The 25263-nt window shown below is 47.5% G+C and overlaps 2 protein-coding genes across 2 annotated transcripts in view; one reads left to right on the forward strand and one right to left on the reverse strand.

Moving 5' to 3' along the window:
- The window catches only part of LOC139276301 (leucine-rich repeat-containing protein 63), a 357062-nt gene that overhangs the window by 303993 nt on the left and 27806 nt on the right, over positions 1-25263 (reverse strand). Inside the window, exon 2 of the mRNA XM_070894090.1 lies at positions 8155-8265. The gene's annotated coding sequence lies outside the window, so the exon portion shown is untranslated. The remainder of the gene's footprint in view (positions 1-8154; positions 8266-25263) is intronic.
- The window catches only part of cpb2 (carboxypeptidase B2 (plasma)), a 74740-nt gene that overhangs the window by 27522 nt on the left and 21955 nt on the right, over positions 1-25263 (forward strand). Inside the window, exons 8-10 of the mRNA XM_070894093.1 lie at positions 6373-6463; positions 10582-10784; positions 10902-10986. Of these exons, the coding sequence (XP_070750194.1) occupies positions 6373-6463; positions 10582-10784; positions 10902-10986 (379 nt within the window). The remainder of the gene's footprint in view (positions 1-6372; positions 6464-10581; positions 10785-10901; positions 10987-25263) is intronic.

The following is a 25263-nucleotide window of genomic DNA, read 5'->3' on the forward strand; positions in this document are numbered from 1 at the left end:
AGTACTGGGCGATGGTCCCACACTGCTCAGCAGGAGCTGGCTGGGAAAGATACGCTGGAACTGGGACTACGTCCGAGCGCTATCGCCCGCTGACGACACTTCGTGTGCCCAGGTCTTAAACAAATTTCCTTCGCTGTTCGAACCAGGCATTGGGAAATTCCAAGGAGCAAAAGTGCAGATCCACCTAATTCCGGGGGCACGACCCATCCATCACAAGGCGAGAGCAGTACTGTACATGATGAGAGAAAGGGTAGAGATCGAGCTAGACCGGCTGCAAAGAGAGGGCTTCATTTTCCCGATCGAGTTCAACGAGTCTTATCATCCCAGTCCTCAAGGGAGACGGCACCGTTAGAATCTGTGGCGATTACAAAGTAACTATCAATCGTTTCTCCCTGCAGAACTAAAGGCCGACGACCTCTTTACAACGCTGGCGGGAGGAAAGATGTTCACGAAGCTGGATCTGACTTCAGCCTACATGACACAGGAACTGGAGGAATCATCGAAGGCCCTCACATGCATCAATACGCACAAAGGTCTTTTTGTTTATAACAGATGCCCGTTTGGAATCCGATCGGCGGCGGCGATATTCCAGAGAAACATGGAAAGCTTACTTAAGTCGGTCTCGCACACCGTTGTCTTCCAGGACAACATCTTGGTCACAGGTCGGAACACAGTCGAGCATCTGCAGAACCTGGAGGCGGTTCTTAGTCGACTCAACTGCATGGGACTCAGGTTAAAACGCCCGAAGTGCATTTTCCTGGCGCGTGAAGTGGAGTTCCTGGGAAGGAGGATTGCGGCGGACGGCATCAGGCCCACCAACACAAAGACAGAGGCAATCGAGAACGTGACGGAGCTGCGGTCATTTCTGGGACTCCTGAACTACTTTGGCAACTTCTTACCAGGTCTCAGTATACTGTTAGAATCACTGCAGCCTACTGAGAGCATCGGCGCAGTTTTCTGTGCCTGGCCTGTGGCGGATGGCACAGTTGTATGCAGACAACGCGAGCGCTCATCTCTCGATGCAGGCCGATGCATTGGTATTTATCCCATTACTCTTGGATAACAGGGATATAAGTTGCTTGTGGTCAGTTTCCAATTCGAATTTTAGCCCAAACACGTATTGATGCATTTTCTTTACCCCATAGACACACGCTAACGCTTCTTTCTCAATCATGCTGTAGGCCCTCTCAGCCTTAGACAGATTCCGGGGGTGGAAATAGCGCAGCCCGCAGATCTAGCCATGGTTATGGAAGCATTTGAGAATGAGCAATCACCCGTCACTGCCCGGCAGATCAAAACCTAAACAAGCTAGGACCCCTTATTGGGCCCAAGTTTCGGGCCGCGCCTAAAACGGCACAGCCCGGACCTGGACGCCCGTTTTCCACGCCAGAAAGTGCGCCTAAAAAAAACTTACCTATTCTCCGGCTCCCTGCAGGTCCTCTGGCCCTCGGCGCGGCGCAGCACGAGCTATAGGGGGCGGAGCCAGGTCCCTACGCTGAAAACAGTGCCGGGACCTCTGCACATGCGCGCTACAGTGGGCGCGCATGTGCAGTAGCTCCAGGCGCCCAAAACTGTGGGAGGGGCCCGAAGCACGCAGCCCCTAGCCCTGGCCGAATGACCTCACTGGGGATGCGTGAATAAGGCTCCTCCCACCCGACCCGACCCCGCTCTACCCCCTCACCCCCCCCCCGGACCTCCACGACTCTCTTCCCCTCCCCCCCCTCCCCGGACCTCCGCGACCACCCCCCCGGAGACCCGGTGCCACCTACCTGTAAATCCAGCCCGAGGTCTTGGGCCCGGCATTTCAGCCTCCTTCTCTCCCTTCCCCCTCCCCTCTCTCCTTCCCTCCCCCCTCTCCTTCCCTCCCTCTCTCCCCTCTCCCTCCCTCCCTCCTCTCTCCTTCTCTCCCTCCATCCTCCCTCCTCTCTCCCTCCCTCCCCTCTCCCTCCCTCCCTCCTCTCTCCCTCCTCTCTCCTTCCCTCCCTCCCTCCTCCCCTCCCTCCTCTCTCCCTCCCTCCCTCCCTCTTCCCCCCCTCTGCCCCTCTTCCCCCCCTCTCTCCCCTCTTCTCCCCCTCTTCGCCCCCTCTTCCCCCCCTTTTCCCCCCACTCCCCATCCCCCTTCTCCCCCTCTCCCCCTTCCCCTTCTCACCCTCTCCCTCCTTCTCCCCCCCTCCCCCTTCTCCCTCTCCCCCCTCTTCCCCTCGCCCCTCCTTCTCCTCGCCCCTCCTCTCCTCCTCCCACCCCCCCCTTCTCACCCTCTTCTCCTCGCCTCTCCTTCTCCTCCCCTCCTCCCACCCCTCTTCCTACCCCCCCACCCCTCCTCCCACCCCACAACCCACCTCCCCACCCCCCTCCTCCCCTCCTCCCCACTCTCCCACCCCACCACCTCCCTCCTCCCCCTCCCTCCTACCCCACCCCACCCCCCTCTATCCCCACCACATACCCCTCTACCTCCACCCTCCTTCCTCCCTCCCCACCCACTTCTCCCCCTCCACCTCCCTCCTCCTTCCCCCCCACCCCCTTCTCCCCCTCCCCCCACCCCCCTTCTCCCCGTCCCCCCCACCCCCATTCTCCCCCTTGTTCCCCTCCCCCCCTCCCTTCTCCTCTCCCCTTCTACCCCTCCCCTTCTCCTCGCTGTCAGAAACACAGACACTGACAGACAGAGAGTGAGAGACACACACAGACAGACAGAGAGATAGAGACACTGACAGAGACACACTGGGAGGGGCCGTCCCAGCACGCTGTTGGAGGACTCCCGATGCTGCAGTCGGTAAGTAGAAAATGTTGTATTTATTGATTTTTTATTTTTTATTTTATTTGTTATTAATTTTTTTTGATTGATTTATTGGTTGATTTATTGATGTATTTATCATTTATTATTGATGATGGCTCTTTATTTGTAAAACTGAAGTGTTTAATGTTTGTAAACTTCCCTTTAAACCCCCCCCCCCATTCCCTATGCCTGATTTGTAACCTACGCCTGATTTTCTAAAGTGTAGACAAGGTTTTTTCGAACGTACAAAAATCTTCACTTACTCCATTCTAAGTTAGTTTGGAGTAAGTTTTCACTGCCTAAACTTTGAAAACAGGCGTAAGTGGCCGGACACGCCCCCTTTTGAAAAACAAATTCTGTTCCAAAGTGAAACTGTTCTAACTGACTAGAACTGGAGCAAACTAAATGCCGAGAATTCAAATTTCTAAGATACTCCATTCTAAACCAGTTGCTCCAAAAAAACAGAAGCAACTCAGGCCGAAACTTGGCCCCATTATCTCTAGTCAAAAGCTGTGTGCTTCACGGGAGCTGGTCCTGTGTCCCAGTGGAAATGTAGGAAGAGATAAAGCCTTTCCAGCGGCGCAAAGGTGAAATGTCTATACACGCAGACTGCCTTCTGTGGGGCAATCGAATAGGGTCCCCAAGAAGGACAAAGACACCTTCATCAATGACCTCCACAGTACCCACCCAGGCATCGTAATGATGAAAGCAATAGCCAGATCCCACGTGTGGTGGCCCGGTATCAATGCGGACTTAAGGGTCCTGCGTTCACAGATGTAATACATGCTCGCAGTTAAGCAATGTACCCAGGGAGGCGCCGCTAAGTTTATGGTCTTGGCCCTCCAAACCGTGGTCCAGGGTACATGTCGACTATGCAGGCCTGATCTTGGGTAAAATGTTCCTTGTGGTTGTAGACGCGTACTCCAAGTGGATTGAATATGAGATAATGTCGGCTAACACGTCCGCTGCCACTACTGAAAGCCTGCGGGCCATGTTTGCCACTCACGGGTTACCCGATGTCCTGGTGAGCGACAACGGGCCGTGTTTTAGCAGTGCTGAGTTCAAAGAATTCATGACCCATAACGGGATCAAACATGTCACATTTGCCCCGTTTAAACCCGCGTCCAATGGTCAGACAGAGAGAGCAGTGCAAACCATCAAGCAAGGCTTGAAGAGGGTAACTGAAGGCTCACTGCAGACTCGCCTATCCCGAGTCCTGCTTACCGCACAAGACCCCACTCACTCACTGGGATCCCACCTGCTGAACTGCTCATGAAAAGAGTACTTAAGACAAGGCTCTCGTTAGTTCACCCTGATCTACATGAACAGGTAGAGAGCAGGCGGCTTCAACAAAGTGCATACCATGATAGCGCAAATGTGTTACATGAGATTGAAATCAATGATCCTGTATTTGTATTAAATTATGGACAAGGTCCCAAGTGGCTTCCCGGCACTGTCGTGGCCAAAGAGGGGAGCAGGGTGTTTCGGGTCAAATCTTCAAATGGACTCATTCACCGGAAACAGACCAAATCAAACTCAGATTCACGGACTATCCTGAACAACCCACCTTGGCCCCTACCTTTTTTGATCCCCCAATATGCACACCAGTGGCAACCGGCACCACAGTTGACCATGAAGCAGAACCCATCATCCACAGCAGCCCAGCAGGGTCCAACACACCAGGCAGCCCAGCAAGGCCAGCTGCACAGCAGCCCAGCGAGGGCCCAACCAATGATTCAACAACACCAGTTTTCACACCGAGACGATCAACCAGGTCAAGAAGGGCCCCAGATCGACTCACATTGTAAATAGTTACACTATTGACTTTGCGGGGGAGTGTTGTTAGATATGTAAACTTGTATTTACTCTGTACAACCACCAGAGGGCTCATCCCCTGGAGTCCCAAGGGATCCCATAATCCCTTGGGAGCACAGGTATTTAAGGAGGCTTCACAGGTTGGAGAGGCACTCTGGAGACCAGCAAGAAAAGACTACGGTCACACTTTATTTTGAGCTCACAGTGTTCAGTCTGACTCTTTCTCCATACACAGCACTCACTATTTTACTTACGTAAAGAAACAAAGGATGGGTGTAGAGGAGGTGTAAATGGGAATATCAGAAGCATCAGCAACAGCTACCGTCCGAAAAAATGGGGGCAGAGGTTATGATTTGAAATTGTTGAACTCAATGTTGTGTCCGGAAGGCAGTAAAGTGCCTAATAGAAAGATGAGGTGCTGTAAGCCGAGGACCGAGAGGTCAGAGTGGGAGTGGTCCGGAGAATTAAAATGGCAGGTGACCGGAAGCTCGGGGTCATGATTGTGGACTGAATCAAGATGTTCTGCAAAGCGGTCATCCAGTCTGTGTTTGGTCGCCATCAATTCATCATCATGGGCAGTCCCTCGGAATCGAGAAAGACTTGCTTCCACTCTTAAAATGAGTTCTTAGATGGCCGAACAGTCCAGTACGAGAACCACAGTCTCTGTCACAGGTGGGGCAGATAGTCGTTGAGGGAAGGGATGGGTGGGACCGGTTTGCCGCACGCTCTTTCCGCTGCCTGCGCTTGATTTCTGCATGCTCTCGGTGATGACACTCAAGGTGCTCAGCGCCCTCCCGGATGCACTTCATCCACTTAGAGCGGTCTTTGGCCAGGGACTTCCAGGTGTCAGTGGGGATGTTGCACTTTATCAGAGAGGCTTTGAGGGTTTCCTTGTAACGTTTCCTCTGCCCACCTTTGGCTCGTTTACCATGAAGGAGTTCCGAGTAGAGCGCTTGCTTTGGGAGTCTCGTGTCTGGCATGCGAATAATGTGGCCTGCCCAGCGGAGCTGATCAAGTGTGGTCAGTGTTTCAATGCTGGGGATGTTGGCCTGGTCGAGGACGCTAATGTTGGTGCATAATGTAGATGTACTAAACAATCCAGAGGCAGTATTTGGAATCTTGGACAAATTGTTGAAGGACCCTGCTGTGACCAATTCTTAGTTATGGTGATTGTGAATCTGCCTTCAGTCCCCCAACTACATCTTAGTGTAATAAGGCTTTGCTACTCATTTATACTATACTGGATATCCTTCTCTGTCAATGAATCCATAGGGATTCAGTTATAACAAAAAAAGGCCCTGTGAAAATGTTGCCAGTGGCACACACTCCACATTTCTTGCAGGGACAACCAGCCTGAGCAGTTTGCTGTTGGATTTGGCCCAGTGTAACTAAAGACCCAACAAAGAAATTGCAAGGTTTTTCTCTGACATAGACCGCATCGTTCCCAACAGCCATGTATGCTAATGGGATGTGACCCCACTGAATCCGCAAATTCATGTACTCTCCTGACTGTGTCAGAAGGAATTCAGTTGGAATCTTCTCCAAGTTTGAAGTGGTGAGACTCCTGTGTTTGCAAATACAGGTGCTAAAATAAAACTGGGCTGAAAAGCAGATAAGCAAGACTATAAACACTGTGTGTAAAAGATACATATCAATTTCTAATTGTAATTAGAATAGGCATTTAAATACAAATTCCCCAGCTTGGAATTTCGCATTTGTCACTGGATTATAACTCAATGATATTCAAAAACAAAAACAAAAATGTTTTGCATTAAATATTTCAGAACCGCTTCTGGAGGAAGAACCTTTCTACCCATAATAAGGGTCGATGCATAGGAACCGACCTAAACCGTAACTGGGATGTAAGCTGGTGCGGTGAGCTGCTTAAACATTTTGAAAGAACAAAGCTTAAACCATAGTGTTTGTTCTCACTTTCACTGCGTATAATAATTACGGTAACAATTCCATCACTAGTTTTCATAACTCCATGAAGTCTGTTTCTGGTGTGTATGAATTCTGGCACTTTTAGTCAGACCAGTATCTGTGTTTACCACAGTAAGCCGTAAGGAGACAATTTGCCATTGGTGATTAATGGTAAGTGAAGCCATTCATGCCACAGCAATAAGATTAGCTAATAAAATGCATTACAGAAAAAGATGGCAATCTAGTCAAAAAGATTCAGGTAGTCCAAATTCACAGCTGGAGGGTGATTTTACCGTTGATGAGGATTTAAAGAGGCAGCTCCCCATCTCTGGAGCAACTATCAATTCACCAGTTGGCAGAGCATCCCAAAAAACACGAGAAAAGGCTACAATTGCAGAAAGCAACTTTTTGAAAAAAAATAACTTGGCTGAAGATATGAAAATGGTTTAATCGTATAAAGAAGAGTGTTGAAACACCAGTTTTGCACTGTAAACAGAAGCTGATGCTTAATTGGAAGCTATAATGTAATGGGCAATTGATGTTGGTCATGTCAGGGATGATGACCATAGATAGGGACTGCTTGGGTCAGGATTAAAGTTTAAATAAAGACATATTTTGTCTGCTGGGAGATTCTCAGCACTGAGCCAAAACTCTTTGATGCGGTCTTGTTTGGGCAGTCGCTTGAACGGTTTTGCTCGGGTTTCTTGGATAGACACTGCCACTGAGTCGATGCTGGTGAATTGGTGGTCTGAAGCTCATGCTCAAGTCTATTGGTATAGCCACTGATGAGGTCCAACAACAGCTAACTTGATCAGCATGGATATGTTGGCTGAAGTTTTAGTCTGAGCCAGTCCAGGGTTGGGTGATCAAAGTTGGAGAAGACTGAGTGAAGCCCTGAGCCACAAAGAAAAGAAATTGCAGCAACAGCAGAAATAAATAGCAAGAGAGAAGAAAATACTAACAGAAGATGTAGAGAGAGGGAAAGTAAAATACTGAGAGGAAGAATATTGAGGAAAAACATTATAGGAAGTTATAACAATTAAATAGTAAGAAGAGAGCCCAAATGAAATGCTGAGAGATAGAAAGAATTATTGGGAAATAAATAGAGACAGAAATAAGTACCGTGGGAAAAATTAATCATAATGTTGATCGACAGAGAAGCAGAAGGATAAAGCAAGAAGTAAAAGAGTAAGAAACATTGAAACTGAAGTAGAGGAGGAGAGAGAGTGAGAGAGAGTTGGTAGACTTACTCCGACCATTGGGCGGATGTGAAAGGCTTTGGGAACTTTCTGGTGGGGGCTTGTCCAAAAATGTTTGATTATGGTGAATCTTGGCTTTAAAAAAGTTTAAGAAGGAGCATGGATGGACATGAATATGAATAATGAGAGCCTGATATGCACATGTGTAGGAGTCTTTCTCCAAAGATCAAATCTCCCGACAATGCAACACTCCCTCAGTATGACACTGAAATGTCACCATAAAAAATGTTCACCATAAGTCTTATGGCTGGCCCGTGAGCGATGCCACTGGGCGCCTGCAAGCAATGCCACTAGAGATTCTCTAGCATATAATGGGCCAAAGATTGCGGTCATTGGCGTACCTCCAGAGTACGCCTCCGAACTGAGAAAGGAATATATACCGACCTGATGGTGGCCCTCCTGCGAAAACATGCAGTCGGAGGGCAGCGTAATGGATCACAGATCCCAGGGATGCAGCCTGTTCGGAAGCGTAACCGGGATCACATGGTCCTGGTCCTCCAATCACAAAACAGAATTACATTTTAATAATTTCTGAAGGGAATCCAGCAATCAGATTTAATTACAATTTACAGGATTACAATTTAATTCCTAATCAGCTTTATTCCACCAACTTCACTAAAAATATAATTTTTTGAATTCATATTTGCAGAAAGATTGAAAAATGCATTTGATACAGTTAAACTGTATGATTTCTGAGATGAAAATGATGAAAACATGCCTGAGGTATGCCCTTACGCTGATGCAACCAGGCCCTGCGCAATTGCTGGCCAGTTGGTGGGAAAATAGCCCAACTCTGCACCAGCAATTGCTTTTTTGTGTGCCGTGTGGATGGCCTGTCAACATGTACGTTGACCGACTGCAAAATCCGAAACTGAAGTTCACAGACTGAAGTAACTCACTAATACTGCGTAGTGCTTATATTCTTGATGCCCGAGGCACACAATACCAACCAATATGCACAACTAACCAAATTAACTCCTGCAAATTGACCCACTGTTTTCATGAAAATAAAATATTTTGCACAAGAATTTCCTATTAAAACTCTACTATATGATAATAGTAGCAGATATCTGCTGCTGATTTAAGATGGTACAGTAATCTAAACTGTTGGAGGGTTCAGGAAAAAAACATAAACAAGCTTCACTTTTGCTGGCATTGAGAAACATAGAAATTTACAGCACAGAAGGAGGCCATTTCGGTCCATCGTGTCCGCGCCGGCCGACAAAGTGCCGCACGACCTTGGTCAGCAGTCCTGAAGCTTACATATAAACCAATGAACAATGGCGGAAAGGTAAAGAGCATCCAGCCCAACCAGTCCGCCTCACACAACTGCGACACCCCTTACACTGAAACATTCTACACACCACCCCAACCGGAGCCATGTGATCTCCTGGGAGAGGCAAAAACCAGATTAAAACCCAGGCCAATTGAGGAAAAAATCTGGAAAAATTCCTCTCCGACCCATCCAGGCGATCGAAACTAGTCCAGATCATCACCCTGGCCGTATTCGATTCCCTGCAGTACTTACCATCATATCTGCGCCGGCCAACAAGAGATTAATCCGAATTACCGGCTCTAAGTCCGTAACCCTGCAGGTTATGGCACTTTAAGTGCCCATCCAAGCACCTTTTAAATGCCTTCCAGGCAGTGAGTTCCAGACCCCCACAATCCTCTGCATGAAGCCTTTCCTCAAAACCCCTGTGAACCTTCCACCAACCACCTTAAAACTATGCCCCCTCGTAATTGACCCCTCCACCAAGGGAAATAGGCCCTTGTCGTCCATTATATCCAGGCCCCTCAAAATTTTGTACACCTCAATGATCTCCTCTCAACCTCCACTGTTCCAAAGAGAACACATCCAGCCTATCCAATCTGTCCTCATAGCTAAAATTTTCCATTCCAGGCAGCATCCTAGTAAAATTCTTCTGTACCCTGTCTAGTGCAATCACGTCCTTCTTCTAATAAGGTGACCAGAACTGCATGCAGTATTCCAGCTGTGGCCTAACCAGAGTATTATACAATTTTAGTGTAATCTGAAAACTTCTTAATCATACTCATATATTCAAATCTAAATCGATGATATATACCACAAAAAGCAAGGGACCCAGTACTGAGCCCTGCGGAACATGGAAACATCCTTCCAGTCACAAAAACATCCATCAACCATTATCCTTTGCTTCCTACCTCTAAGCCAATTTTGGATCCAACTAGCCACTTTGCCCTGGATCCCATGGGCTTTAACCTTCGTGATCAGTCTGCCATGTGGGACCTTATCAAAAGCTTTGCTAAAGTCCATGTACACTACATCGTATGCACTACCTCATCGACCCTCTTGGTTACCTAAAAATTCAATCCGGTTAGTCAAACACGATCTTCCCTGAACAAATCCGTGCTGACTGTCCCTAATTAATCCTTGCCTTTCCAAATGTAGATTTATCCTGTCTTTCAGGATTTTTTCCAATAATTTTCCCACCATTGAGGTTAGGCTGACAGGTCTGTAATTACTCGACCTATCCATTTCTCCCTTCTTAAACAAAGGTACCACATTAGCAGTCCTCCTGCACCTTGCCCAAATCCAAAGAGGACTGGAAAATTATGGTCAAGGCCTCTGCTATTTCCTCTTTTACTTCGCTCAATAGTCTGGAATGCATTTCATCTGGCCTACTTTCAAAGCTGCTAAACCCCATAATACTTCCTCTCTCACTATGTTTATTCATCCAGAAGTATCCACTGTCCTCCATTTATAAGTGTGTTTGGTGAGAATTTAACAGTTAGTCTGTATGCTCATTTTAGTTATTCTCCTGTGTACAGATCATGGAGCATCACACAACCCATGCAGTGAAACATACTGCGGACGTTACCCTGAGTCTGAACCAGAGGTGAAAGCTGTAGCTACCTTTATCAGACAGAGATCGAATCACATCAAGTGCTACATCTCAATACATTCGTACTCTCAAATGGTTATGTTTCCGTATTCTTACAAAATGTCTATGTCTAAGGATCATGCTGAGTTGGTAAGAGATTATTCAAATGTTCACATAAATTTGTATACATGTGTGCACACGAACTAGCAGCCATATTGCATAAAAGTGTGCGGGTGAACTAACACCCATAATCTCTCTGTTCATTAGAACTTTGTAGCATGGAAGGCAGTCACTGCTCTAAGGTCTGTGCATGGGTCGAGCTACGAATATGGAAACTCAGCAAAAACTATCTGTGAGTATGGTTATTTTGTTTTTAAAGTTAGGTAGATTACATAGTGAGGAGAGCAGTTCACACTATAGATATTATGGCAGTCAGATGATTAAGAATTATTTTATGAAGTATTAAATGGATTTCTGTAACACACAGAATGATACGGCACAGAAGGAGGCCATTCAGCTCACCATGCCTATGCCGGCTCTTTGTTAGAGCTATCCAATTAATCCCACTCCCCCGCTCTTTCCCCATAGCCTTGTAATTTTTTTCCATTCAAGTATTTATCCAATTCTCTTTTGAAAGTTACTATTGAATCTGCTTCCACCAGCCTTTCAGTCAGTGGATTCCAGATCACAACAACTCACTGTTAAACAAAATATTTCCTCATGTCGCCTCTGGTTCTTTTGCCAATCACCTTAAAACACACAGCTTTTAATTACAGCAACTTAAATCATTATAATTTACAACAAAACACCATGCATGTTGTAAAGCATGGTCAGATATAAATGTAGTCCTGAGGTAGTTTGCAGGCAGAATGTGCACCTACACTAGTGGAGAGAGACACATCAAGTTTCAGAGCTGAAGTGCCTTACACCGGTTATTCCACTGAATACCCAACTTTGGAGATCGATTGAGATCTTTGGAGATCTGTTAAAATTGATAGCGACTGTGTGCAAGGAAACATAGCTGAGGAAGCTGTATAAATCTCTAATGAAATGAATCTTGTCACAGTTAATCTTTCACTTCCTTACTAAAAGTTGTAACATGAGTTATTGAAACTGGACATTTCATTAATGTCTGATCTAAATCATTACTTTATCACAGAGGGAACAGACAATTGGAACAAAATTATTGACCATCCAAATGACAAACTGCAGAAAAACATAACACTTTGGTAATTAATTCAATCAATAACCCTAAAAATACCAAATTTCTCAAGGATTTCAATCGATCTCCAGTCATTGAAACCATTTATTGCTTGAAGCTGCTGAAATGTATTATTACTACAAAGGTTTAAATCCAAGTGCTTGTTTGGGAGAAGCATGCGAGTTTTCTAATGGAAGAATCAATCTGCTAGATTGCAGCCTTATTGTCAGGAGTGGTGCCAAGCAATGTTCTCTCTAGGCTACACTTTGTTCTGCGCAGACGGTTTCTTTTAATGTGCAGTCCCTTTAAATTTTTATGCACGTGCAGTATTTACGATGTAAAGGCCGGTGAGCGGCCTGCGTAGTTTATGTCTCAATTTAAAAATTCTCAACCTTCTTTTCAAATCCCTCACTATCTATGTAACCTCCTCCAGCCCTATGAGATCACTGTGGTCCTCCAATTCTGACCTCTTGTGCATCCCCGATTTTAATCGCTCCACCATTGGTGGCCGTGCCTTCAGCTGCCTAGGCCTTAAGCTTTGGCTAAACCTCTCTGCCTCTCTCTCTCCTCCTTTAAGATGCTCCTTAAAACCTACCTCTTTGTCCACACTTTTCGATCATCTGTTCTAATATCTCCTTATGTGGCTTGATGTCAAATTTTGTTTAATATGCTCCTGTTAGGCGCCTTGGGACGTTTTACTACATTAAAGGCGCTATATAAATGCAAATTGTTGAGGTTGTTGCAGTTAATTGCAGTCAGTGGTAATGTCGTGTAGTTAACTGCAGTCAGTAGTAATGTTGTGTAGTTAATTGCACAGTCAGTGGTAATATCATAACATTTGTAGGCATGCATACATACGTTTACACAGAGCACAGTGCGTGTGCCTCTGAATTTGTAGCGGCAGACAGACATAATAGTTTAGCTTGAGAAAAAGTATTTTGAAAACTTTAATGGGGGCATTACTATGCCGCGCCTTTAAGACTCGGCCTTTCCCAGGTTCGCAACGGAGATCGGGGCATGCGCAATGGGCCAGTTAAATTTAGCGCTGGCGTTTTCGGTAGCCCCCTCAGGTCAAGTGTGTAACGGCTGATTTTGCGCCACCTTCAGCTCTTCGCCCAATTCCAACAAATTTCTCATAAGGACGAGCAAACTTTTTCAAGGTGCTAAAAATGACCGCTCCACCTGGTTTACCGCCCCAACTGAGGTGTGACTGAATTTCTCCCCCAGAGTGTATAACAAATCACTGAGCATGCAATAACACGCCGGGTTGCAATAACACGCTGGGTTGCAATAACACGCTGGGTTGCAATAACACCCTCAATAACTAGACAGACACCGAGACAGGCAGAGACACGCACACCCACACAGACAGACAGACATACACATATACAGATACACACACACACACAAAGACACACACACAGACACAGAGAGACACACACATACAGACACAGGTCAATTGGACCGAATGATGTGTGAAGTTTCCATTGGGACCACAATGCTGAATCCATCTAACGATTGTTCAGCTCCAGTTGTGCTTTGGCTACTGTGGAATATTAAATTGTGTAATATGTGCTTTCTGACTGACAGAGTGTCCCCTATATCATTACATTCATGTTATTACACAGTGTGCCCTATATCAGAACAGACCTGTTTTTATAGAGTGTCCACCAATATCAGTACAGGCCAGTCAGCCTAACATTGATGGTGTGCAAATTGTTGGAAAAAATTCTTAGGGACAGGTTAAATCTTCATTTAGAAAGACAAAGATTAATCATGGACAGTCAGCACGGATTTGTTAAAGGAAGGTCGTGTCTGACTAACTTGATTGAATTTTTTGAGAAAGTAACCAGGAGGGTCAATGAGGGTAGTGCGTTTGATGTAGTGTATATGGATACCTGGGGGTCCTTGTGCATGAAACACAAAAAGTTAGTATGCACTTACAGCAAGTAATCTGTTTTTGTTATGTTGACACTGCCATATCAAGTACAAGCAGTAAATGGGGTGATAGGGGAGTGGCACCAATAAATGGGAGATGGGGAGGGGCCCCAGTAAATGGGGGGGATAAGGGAGGGGCACCAGTAAATGGGGGGATAGGGAGGAGCACCAGTAAATGGGGGATAGGCAGGATCACCAGTAAATGGGGGATAGGGGAGAGGGTCACCAGTAAATGGGGGGGATAGGGGAGAGGGGCACCAGTAAATGGGGGGGATAGGGGAGGGGCACGAGTAAATGGGGGATTGGGAGGGGCACCAGTAAATAGGGGATAGGGAAAAGGCACCAGTAAATGGGGTATAGGGGAGAGGCACCAGTAAATGGGGGATAGTGATGGGCACCAGTAAATGGGGGATAGGGGAGAGGGGCACCAGTAAATGGGGGGGATAGGGGAGGAGCATGAGTAAATGGGGGATTTGGAGGGGCACCAGTAAATGGGGGATAGGGAAAAGGCACCAGTAAATGGGGGATAGGGATGGGCACCAGTAAATGGGGGATAGGCAGGAGCACCAGTAAATGGGGGATAGGGGAGAGGGGCACCAGTAAATGGGGGATAGGGAAAAGGCACCAGTAAATGGGGGATAGGGGAGAGGCACCAGTAAATGGGGGATAGGGAGGGGCACCAGTAAATGGGGGATGGGGAAAAGGCACCAGTTAATGGGGGATAGGAGAGAGGCACTAGTAAATGGGGGATAGGGAGGGGCACCAGTAAATGGGGGATAGGGAGGGGCACCAGTAAATGGGGGATAGGGAGGGGCACCAGTAAATGGGGGGGGTATAGGGGAGAGGTCACCAGTAAATGGGGGATGGGGTGGGGCAGCAGTAAATGGGGGATAGGGGAGAGGAACCAATAAATGGGGGATAGGGAGGGGCACCTGTAAATGGGGGATAGGGGAACCAGCCCACACTGCGATATGTGTGCGTACTCGGACCGTGCAGCGGAGCATGTCTCCAGTCGTCCTGGTTCAACCCTTGCCACTGGATAAAGGCCTAGCTCTGTCAAGCCCGTGTGGTGGCTGGTGTGCAACAGTCACCACACGTTAAAAAAATCCACACACAGGCATCTTCTACCCCCTTGATTGGAGTTCAGGACTGGAACATCGGGTCCTTCATTGAAATATCTTTGAACTCGTGGAAGCAAGTCATCCTCGTTCGAGGGACCACCTGTGGTGATGATGATGGTAATGTCGTGTAGTTAACTGCAGTCAGTGGTGATGTTGTGTAGTTAGCTACAGTCATAGAATCATAGAATGGTTACAGCACAGAAGGCGGTCATTTGGCCCATTGAGCCTGAGCAACTCAGCTGCTCCCCTGCCTTTACTCCGTAGCCCTGCAAACATTTTTCCCTTCAGGTACTTATCCAATTCCCTTTTGAAAGCCGTGATTGAGTCTGCCTCCACCACCCTTTCAGGCAGTGCATTCCAGATCCTAACCATTCGCTGCGTAAATTTTTTTTTTCTCATGTCGCCTTTGGTTCTTCTGCCAATCACCTTAAATCTGTGTCCTCCGGTTCTTGACCCTTCTGCCAATGGGAACAGTTTCTCTCTATCTACTCTGTCTAGACCCTCATGATTTTGTGGGAGGGAGGTGCAAGAAGATGTCCTTCCTGTTCCTCCTAGCCCAACAAAGGAAAGAAAAACAATTGCCTATTTTGGCCTCTAGAAGTGGCTTCCCTGCTCAAGCCAGAGTTAAAATTGCAGTTGGGTCCCAGTGACATAATGGGACATGACCTACATATGTAAAGGAGGACCCCGCCTGCTCTGGGTGGGTGTCCTTGCTGCTTGTTCAGGAGAGGCTAACGTTTCACATTCTGATGAAAGGTCATCAACCTGAAACTTTAACACTGCTTCTCTCTCCACAGATGCTGCCTAACTTGTTGAGCTTTTCCAGAATTTTATGTTGTAGCACTCAACTGTTAAGTGAGAGGAGGTCAACAGGACAGGCTGTAAGTGGCTGCATTAGAGTTATCTTGCTGTTCTAGGTGACCCTCCACATTAACAGGTAGATGCCATAGTCATGGCTGCACCAGAGCAGCTTGGTTCAGGGAGTGGCAAGCCCTTATGCATGAGTCTTCTGCACCTTACCTGGGATATTTGCTGTGTCCAGTGCATTGGGCCACTCCCCGTTCCATGTGGAGTGAACCAGTGGAAATACTCTTTCACTATTTTTTTAAAAAAGGGAGAGGGATAAATCCAGTAATTACAGGCCAGTCAGCCTAACATCAGTGGTGGGAAAACTTTTAGAGCCAATAATCCGGAACAAAATTAATTAGCATTTGGAAAGGTATGAGCTAATAATTAAAAGTCAGCATGGATTTGTGAAAGGCAAATCGTGTTTGACTAACTTGCTCAAGTTCTTTGATGACGTAACGGAGAACATTGATGAACAAAGAGCGGTTAATGTTATATAGACTTTCAAAAGGTTTGATAAAATACCACATAATGGACTGGTTAGCAAAAGTAAAGCCCATGAGATTAATGGGCAGCACAGACATAAAATTGGCGAAGTGACAGAGAGCAGAGGGTAGTGGTGAACAGTTGTTTTTCAGTGGGGAGTGAGAAGTGGTGTCCCCCAAGTGGTTGGTGTTGGGTCCATGGCTATTTTTGATATCGATTAATGATGTGGACTTGCGTATAAAAGACATGGGGCTCAATTTTGCCCAAAGCCATTTTTTGGCATATTGCCAGAGTTACGCCCGTTTTTATAGGCCAGAAATACTCCAAAAATATTTGTGCCAAGTTTCCCTGTTGTATTTTTCAAAATTGGCGCCGTGCAGCCTGACCAGTCCCCTCGGGGGGGGGGGGTGGAACCTGCTGTCTGAGCCGAGAAAACGATGCCACACCTTCTGCGAATGCGCGGGGAAAAAAAAGAAAGTTTTTGACATTATTCCTATGAGCGCGCATGCTCAGTACAGCTCCCAGTCTGCAATCGGCCATTTTTAAAGAGCCAGCTGTGTGTGCGAGAACGTTGAGTGCTTGTGTGAGAACATTGGAAAAATTGGAGATGCAATACAAGATGTAACGCAGTGCAAGGACCAAGAATTTCTTACAGGATGAAGTGGTGGCACTAGTTACTGTGATTGAGGCCACATGGCAGGAGCTGGACAGCAGTAGAGGTCATATAAAGGTTCCACCCAAAGAAATGAAAAAGCACTGGAACCAACATGCAGAAGATTACTGTGCAATGGTGACCACCCGAGATCTGGAGGCCAGTGCAAAAAGAAGTGGCAGGACCTTGGTCAAGTAGTTAATGTAAGTAATATTTTCATTTATTCAATGCAATTGCAATTGTAATGTAAATGTGACCAGCTGTATATGTCCCACCCAACAGAAAGACACCCTCTCTAAAAAGTTGTATTTCATCTTTGCAGAGGAAAGTGACACATAACAAAAGGGAAAGAACTCAAACAGGAGGAGGCCCAGCAAATCTGCACCCACTGACACTTTAGAAAAGAGGGTTGCTGCTTTGATGGGTCCTGCCTGGAGAAAAGCAACCACCATTGCACAACACTCGAGGGAGAGGGAAAGTCCTGCAAATTCCACAGTCAGTGGCTTTGCTAAATGTTAAGTACTGCGCGGGCGAGCCATGCTTCAGTTCATGGGGATGTCTCTGTCAGCTACGCTTCGGTTGATGCAATGTGCATCGGTTGATTCATCGTGGTCCTTCAAATCAGCCTGCTGCCTGTGCTGAGTGAACCTACTCATGCTAACCTGCCCTCTCCTCTGCTGCTAACCATTTATCTGTTCTGTTATATTTTGCAGAACTTGAGGCCAACCCCGACGATGCAGAAGAAGATTCACACGAGGATGAGTCTGAAGAGAACATCTTCCAATCCCACCTTCCAGACCAAAAGCATGGGGGTGAGGGAGAGGGGATGGATGAAGCCCCCACTGTTGTACTCACTTTTGAGGAGGTGCAGGTGCCGCCCATTGAGATGCCAGCCCCTTCCATGACTAATGTTGGTGGGGCATTCCATGGTTTCCCACCATCCAAGGCTGGGGATTCCAGTGTGATGCAGCGAGGCACACCCAGGGCCCCATCATCCGAGGCTGCGGGTCCCAGTGGGATGCAGCAAGGCACACCCAGGACCCCACCGTCCAAGGCTTCGGGTTCCAGTGGGGCGCAGCGAGGCACACCGAGGGTACCATCGTCCGAGGCTGCGGGTCCCACTGGGCTACTGCGAGCCACACCCAGGGTGAGGAGGAGAGCTCCACCGTGCTCTCCTGAAGTGCAGGATCTAACAGATGTGGTTCACATGATGGCAACAAGTGCGGAGAGCATTGACCATACGCGATCAGTCTTGGACATCATCAGTGGGGTGGGTGATGAGGTATCGGGACTGTCGGGAGAAGTAACAACACTCTCACAAAAAATGGGAACGATGTCCGGGACCACGAGTGAGGGAATATCTCAGTCAGCTGAAACCATGTCAATGAACAGAAGGGAGGGAATGTTGTAGGTCGTTGACACTGTCAGGATGCATGAGGGACAGCATGTTGGACTTAGCTGCTGCAATAAGGGAACAAAGAACTGAATAAAATATATTTTACATTAAAACTGAATCATTTACATTATTTGTTCCATTATTAACACAACTTTTGAACTAAACAAGAATCATTTCCATCATTTGTTCCATTGACACAACACAACATTACGGAACAGGTCCAAACAGTAAACACGGTCCATGTGGAATAGTTGCCGCTCAGACTGCAGGCAGCAAAGTGTTCATGGATGAGCTGCTGGCACAAGGCTCGAGCAATTGTTAAAGGGGCACGATGACCCGCCCTCTTCCGCCGTTGTGCTCCAGGTTCAGGTACTTGCATGGCTTCCTCGTCCTCCTCCTGCTCATCATCTGCATCTTCCTCATCATTATCATCAGCTACTCTCACTGCAGGTGGGTCTTCTACTACCAGCTGCTGCTGCCTCACGATGGCTAAGTTATGCAGCATGCAACACACAACAGTGAACTGACCGACTCAGGGTAGTTTAGCAAGTAGCCTCAGGAGTGGTCCAGGCTTCGGAAAAGATGCCAATGGTCCTTATTATGTATGTAAACATTGTAACTGTGTAAGACTTGCCACCAGAGGCGCAACTGTTGGAGGCCCAAGGGTCACCTGCACACCTCGTGTAAGGGAGTATAAAAGATTGTCTGCCATGCTGCTTAGGCACTCTGGAGTTGTATTAAAGAGACTAAGGTCGCATCAGTTTTAGCTCACAGTACTCAGTCTTGTGAAGTTCTTCCATACTGAACAATTGGCGACGAGTAACAGATTGCGAACTTTCACATGGTCATGGTTGCCGTTGGTATTTTAGAGAGATTTGTAGAGGGTGATGATTGGGAAGCCTTCGTTGAGCGTCTCGTGGCCAACAAGCTGGATGGGGTCGATACAGCGATCAAATGCAGGGCGATTCTCCTCACCGTGTGTGGGTCCACAATATACGGCCTCATCAAGAATCTGCTAGCACTGGAGAAACCAGCGGAGAAGACATATATAAATTTGTGTACGCTGGTTCAGGAACACCTCAAGCCGAAGGAAAGCGTCTTAATGGCCAGGTATCGCTTCCACATACACCACCGCTCTGAGCGCCAGGACGTGGCGAGTTATGTCGCCGACCTGAGACGCCTTGCGGGAACTTGCGAATTTGCTGGATTTTTGGGGGAAATGCTGAGGGACCTTTTCATGTTTGGCATCGGCCACGAGGTCATTCTTCGCAAGCTGCTGTCCGCCGAATCACGATAGCCCAGGCATTCATATCCACGAGCAATAATACCAGACAGATATCTTCCCAGCATTGAAGCTCACCGGCAAGTACTGTGCTAGCAGGCAGAACTGCATATAGCAGGGCCTCCACGTCTGCAGCTGCAAGACCTAGGATGACTCAGAGTCTGCCATTGGGCGTGAATGCAAATCCATTAGCACTATATTGGTGCTGTGGGGGTAATCATCGAGCCCATCAATGTCGATTCTAGCACTACATGTGCAAAGGCTGCGAAACAATGGGGCACCTCCAGCGAATGTGCAAAAGTGCTGCGACTCACCACGTGGCAGAGTCGGCAGAGGATGATCGATCCAGCACAGATCACGCAGAACAAACAAGAGATGCAACTCAACCCGAGGGAGAAGTGTATGGGATATACACCTTCACCACCAAGAGCCCTCCTATTATGCTGAAAGTCAAATTGAACGGTATTCCGGTATCAATGGAGTTGGACACAGGGGCGAGTTTGTACGGGGTCGGCTGTGTGTTACAGCAAACCAATGTATCGGGCAAACTTCAACCCGTTGCATATGCATCTAGAAGTCTGCCTAAGCCTGAAAGAGCCTACAGTATGGTCGAGAAAGAGATGTTAGCATGTATATATGGGGTTAAGAAAATGCACCAATACTTATTTGGACTTTAGTTTGAACTTGAATTATGAGCCAGAAGGCTTTTGAGAAACTGTGGGGTAACAAGGCACAAAGGCCCAAACTGAGCCCGATTCAGACAAAGCTGCACACCTACACCAAAGAGCTCATACCAGTCATTGGCAGTGCGGTAGTTAAGGTATCGTACGATGGAGCTGAGCATGATTTATCACTATGGATTATACCAGGCGATGGCCCAACGCTATTCGGCAGAAGCTGGCTGGGAAAGATTCGATGGAACTGGGATGACATCAAAGCACTATCTTCAGTGGATGATGCCTTGTGCGCCCAAGTGCTGAGCAAGTTTCCTTCCTATTTGAACCAGGCATCGGCAACTTCACAGGCGTCAAGGTGCAGATCCATCCAGTCCCCGATGCAAGGCCCGTTCATCACAAGGCTCCGAGCGATTCCATATATGATGAGGGAGAAAGTCGAGATCGAACTGGACAGACTTCAACGAGAGGGAATCATATCGCCAGTCGAGTTCAACGAGTGGGCCAGTCCGATTGTTCCTGTGTTGAAAAGCGATGGCACGGTCAAAATCTGCGGAGACTACAAGGTAATGATCAACAGAGTCTCATTACAGGACCAATACCCGCTACCCAAGACGGATGACCTGTTTGCAACGTTAGCAGGGGGGAAGTCGTTCACCAAGTTGGACCTAACCTCTGCCTACATGACACAGGAGCTGGCTGAATCTTCAAAAAGATTGACATGCATCAACATGCACAAAGGACTGTTTATATACCACAGGTGCTCTTTTGGGATTCGCTCGGCTGCTGCCATCTTCCAGAGGAACATGGTGAGTCTGCTGAAATCGGTTCCGCGCACCGTTGTGTTTCAAGACATCATGATCACTGGTCGTGACACCACCGAACACCTGCACAACCTGGAAGAGGTTCTAAGTCAACTAGGGAGAGTGGGAACTCAGGCTGAAACGCTCCAAGCGTGTTTTCCTGGCGCCAGAGGTCGAATTTTTGGGGAGAAAGATTGCGGCGATGGCATCAGACCCAAAGACAGAGGCCATCAAGAATGCACCCAGACCACAGAATGTGACGGAGCTGCATTCGTTCCTTGGACTCCTCAACTATTTTGGTAACTTTCTACCCGGGTTAAGCACTTTGCTGGAATCGTTGCACATGTTGCTACATAAGGATGATAACTGGGTTTGGGGTAAATCTCAAGAGACAGCCTTTGAGAAGGCCAGAAACCTACTTTGTTCTATTAAGTTACTTGTACTGTATGACCCGCGTAGATGATTAGTGCTACGGGGTCGGCTGTGTATTACAGCAAACCAATGTATCGGGCAAACTTCAACCTGTTGCAGACGCATCTAGAAATCTGTCTAAGGCTGAAAGAGCCGACAGTATGGTCGAGAAAGAGATGTTAGCATGTGTATATGGGGTTAAGAAAATGCACCAATACTTATTTGGACCGGTTTGAACTTGAAACCGACCACAAACTGCTCATTTCGCTGTTTTCAGAAAGCAAAGGTATAAACACCAATGCTTCGGCCCGCATCCAAAGATGGGCACTAACATTGTCCACCTATAACTATGTTATCCTTCATAGACCAGGCACAGAGAACTGTGCTGATGCCCTCAGTTGGCTACCATTGCCCACTACCGGAGTGGAAATGGCGCAGCTCGCAGAGTTGCTTCTGGTCATGGATGCTTTTGAGAGCGAGGGGTCACCCGTCACTGATCCCCAGATCAGGACCTGGACTAGCCAGGATTCTGTGCTATCACTTGTAAAAAATTGCGACCTCAATAGGAACTGGTCGGCCATTCCCGGGGAAATGCAAGATGAAATTAAGCCGTTTCACCAACGCAAAGATGAAATGTCCATCCAGTTGGATTGTCTCTTACGGAGTAATCGCGTGGTTTTGCCAAAAAAAGGCAGGGAAACGTTTATACGCGACCTACACAATACCCACCCAGGCATAATCATGATAAAGGCTATAGCCAGGTCATATGTTTAGTGGCCCAGCATTGACTCGGACTTAAGAGTCAGACGTACACCAGTGCAACACGTGCTCACAACTGAGCAATGCACCAAGAGAGGCTCCATTGAGTCTGTGGCCATGGCCCTCCAAACCGTGGTCCAGGATCCATGTAGATTTTGCTGGCCCCTTTCTCGAAAAGATGTTTTTAGTTGCAGTGGACGCTTACTCTAAATGGATTGAATGCGTAATCATGTCATCCAGCACATCCACTGCCAACATTGAAAGCCTCCGGGCTATGTTCGCCACCCATGGCTTGCCCGCCGTCCTTGTCAGTAACAATGGGCCGTGTTTCACCAGCTCGGAATTCAACAAGTTTATGACCCGGAATGGCATTAAGCATGTCAGGTCTGCCCCGTTTAAGCCCGCATCCAACGGTCAAGCGGAACGGACAGTCCAAACTATCAAGCAGAGCTTGAAACACGTGACGGAAGGCTCCTCAGCTACCGGATGCGACCCCTCTCGCTCACTGGGGTTCCCCTGTGCAGAATTGTTAATGAAGAGTGCACTCAAAATCAGGCTCTCCCTAGTCCACCCGGATCTAAATGATCATGTGGAAACCCGGCGTCACCGGCAAAACATGTACCACGATCGCACAGCTGTATCGCGTGACATTGATGTTAACGACCTTGTGTTTGTCCTGAATTATGGTCATGGTCCTGAACGGGTTGCTGGCACTGTCTTGGCCAAGGAGGGGAATAGAGTGTTTATAGTCAAACTATTGAACGGACAAACATGCAGAAAGCATTTGAATCAGACCAAACTGCGGTTCACCGACAACCAGGAACCTGAAGAGGACATCATTGATCCACCAACACACACCCAACCAGCAATTGACCTCGCTGTCAATCAAGAGGATGAATCCACCATTCCCAACAGTCATGTCAGACCAGCCGCGCCGCAGTGCAGCAATGGTCCGACCAATTCACCCATGCCAGAGTTTGAACTTAGACGATCAACCAGGGAGTGTAGGGCCCCGGATCGTCTCAACTTGCAAATAATTTGTATCAAAGACTTTGGGTGGGGGGAGGGGAGGGCGGGTGGGGAGTGATGTATGAAAACATTGTAACTGTGTAAGACTTGCCACTAGAGGGCGTAACTGTTGGAGGCCCAAGGATCACCTGCACACCTTGTGCAAGGGAGTATAAAAGGTTGTCTGCCATGCTGCTTAGGCATTCTGGAGTTGTATTAAAGAGACTAAGGTCACATCAGTTTTAGCTCACAGTACTCAGTCTTGTGGAGTTCTTCCATACCTAACAGTCCTCTCTATGATGCTGCACATCGCAATGTGCGACATGCTATATTCCCGGTCAGCTTCCGTCCGGGTTATGTGTAGGGACGTCATGAGCCAAGTGGCAAGGCTGTACCCTTTGTCTCCCAGCAGCCAATTCTCCCTTTCTGGCTACTGCTGAAACATGGCAGATATAGCGCTCTCGCGTAGGATGAACGCATCATGGGTGCTCCCGGGGTATCTTGCATCGACTGACATGATACGATGCATGTTGTCACACACGAGCTGTACTAATGGAGTGGAAGCCTTTTCTGTTCCTGTACATGTCGGAATCCTCCAAAAGGTGCTCGCAAGGCAATGTGGGGACAATCAATGCAGTCCTGTACCTTTGGGAAGCAAGCAATCCTGGAGAAGCCCACACCCCTGTCACGCATTGCCTGGGCGGTCATGGGGAACTTTATGTAGTCATTCCAACGGGCATATAGTGCAGCACTCACCTGACGAATGCTTTCATGTTGAGAAATGGCACACACTTCCCCAGTTGTAGCTTGGAAGGATCCGGATGCATAGAATGAAAGTGCAACTGTAACCTTCACTTCAACTGACAAAGCAGTCCTCCTGATGCTTCTAAGTTGCAGGTCTGCTTTCACCAACTCACAGATCTGTTACGTCTTTGCGGAAACGCAGCCTTTTTACACAGTCTGCATCACTCAGGTGCAGGTACGAACGCCTGTCTCGATATACCCGAAGTAGGTAAAGCCTCCTGCCTAGCACACTACAGGCTCTGAGATTCCTCATGCGATGACGTCGAATCAATTGTCTCCTCTGCAGCACCATGATGCAGAAGGTTCGCACAAGGTATGGCATTGTCAGTATTGCCCGCATGCTTAAATTTTACCTTTGCAAGAACCTCAAAATGGCAGGAAGGCAGGACAGGTTCTTTGTTCTCTCTCCCCAAGGTCTATGTGGACCACACCCAGGTCTGAGCAAGCGCAGTAATTGGGAACCCTCCCCTCAACCAGGCTCATTGTAGCCTTGTGATTTCTTCCGCTCGCATTCAACAGTACCTTCCAGCCGCACCCGCCCCCCCACCCCCAAACCCCCAGGCTCATTTGATGCCTAATGCAGTCTTCCGATCGCCACCTCTCCCCCCGGACTTGTTTTGCAGCCGAGCCCGTGTCCGGGTGAAGGGCCGATTCTGCCGGCCAAAACTCCGACCCTCCAGTCCTGTTTGAAGATGTTCAGTGGTGGTGTGTGAGTTTAATAAAAAATGAAAAGTTCAGAATTCCATCAAACTTCCATCTACTCCGTTGTAAAGAAAAAAAAATCTTTATTATGCATATTTAAAGTGTTCTTATTTCCCTCCAAAACTTCGATGAAAAACAATGCCGTCTTTCTGCGGCAATTTTTCAATGTGCGTCGCTTTCTTTTAACTCACTAGGAGGTTTTTCGGGAGTGGCCAGGTACGCCGACCTAGAATACATTTTTGGGGGCAAACTTTGAAAAATTATTTTTAAAAACTGCCGCAGACATGTGGTAACATCCCCTATGAAGTCAAAAATAACTAACCTAAAAAAATCGTAACTAACTCAGTTACGCTGATGCAGATTCCTTGGGGAAACTTTCAGTTAAAAACTTAGCCAAAAAAGCGGCACATGCCAAAATAACGGTGCAAACAACCGGGAAAAATTGGACCCTATTTCAAAGTTTGTTAGTGACATGAAACTCAGAAATGTAGTAAACAGTAATCGTCTTCAGGAGGACAGCCAGACAGACTGGTGAAATGGGCAGAC

The sequence above is a fragment of the Pristiophorus japonicus genome, chromosome 11 (assembly GCF_044704955.1).
Source record: "Pristiophorus japonicus isolate sPriJap1 chromosome 11, sPriJap1.hap1, whole genome shotgun sequence".
NCBI classification, from domain to species: Eukaryota; Metazoa; Chordata; class Chondrichthyes; family Pristiophoridae; genus Pristiophorus; species Pristiophorus japonicus.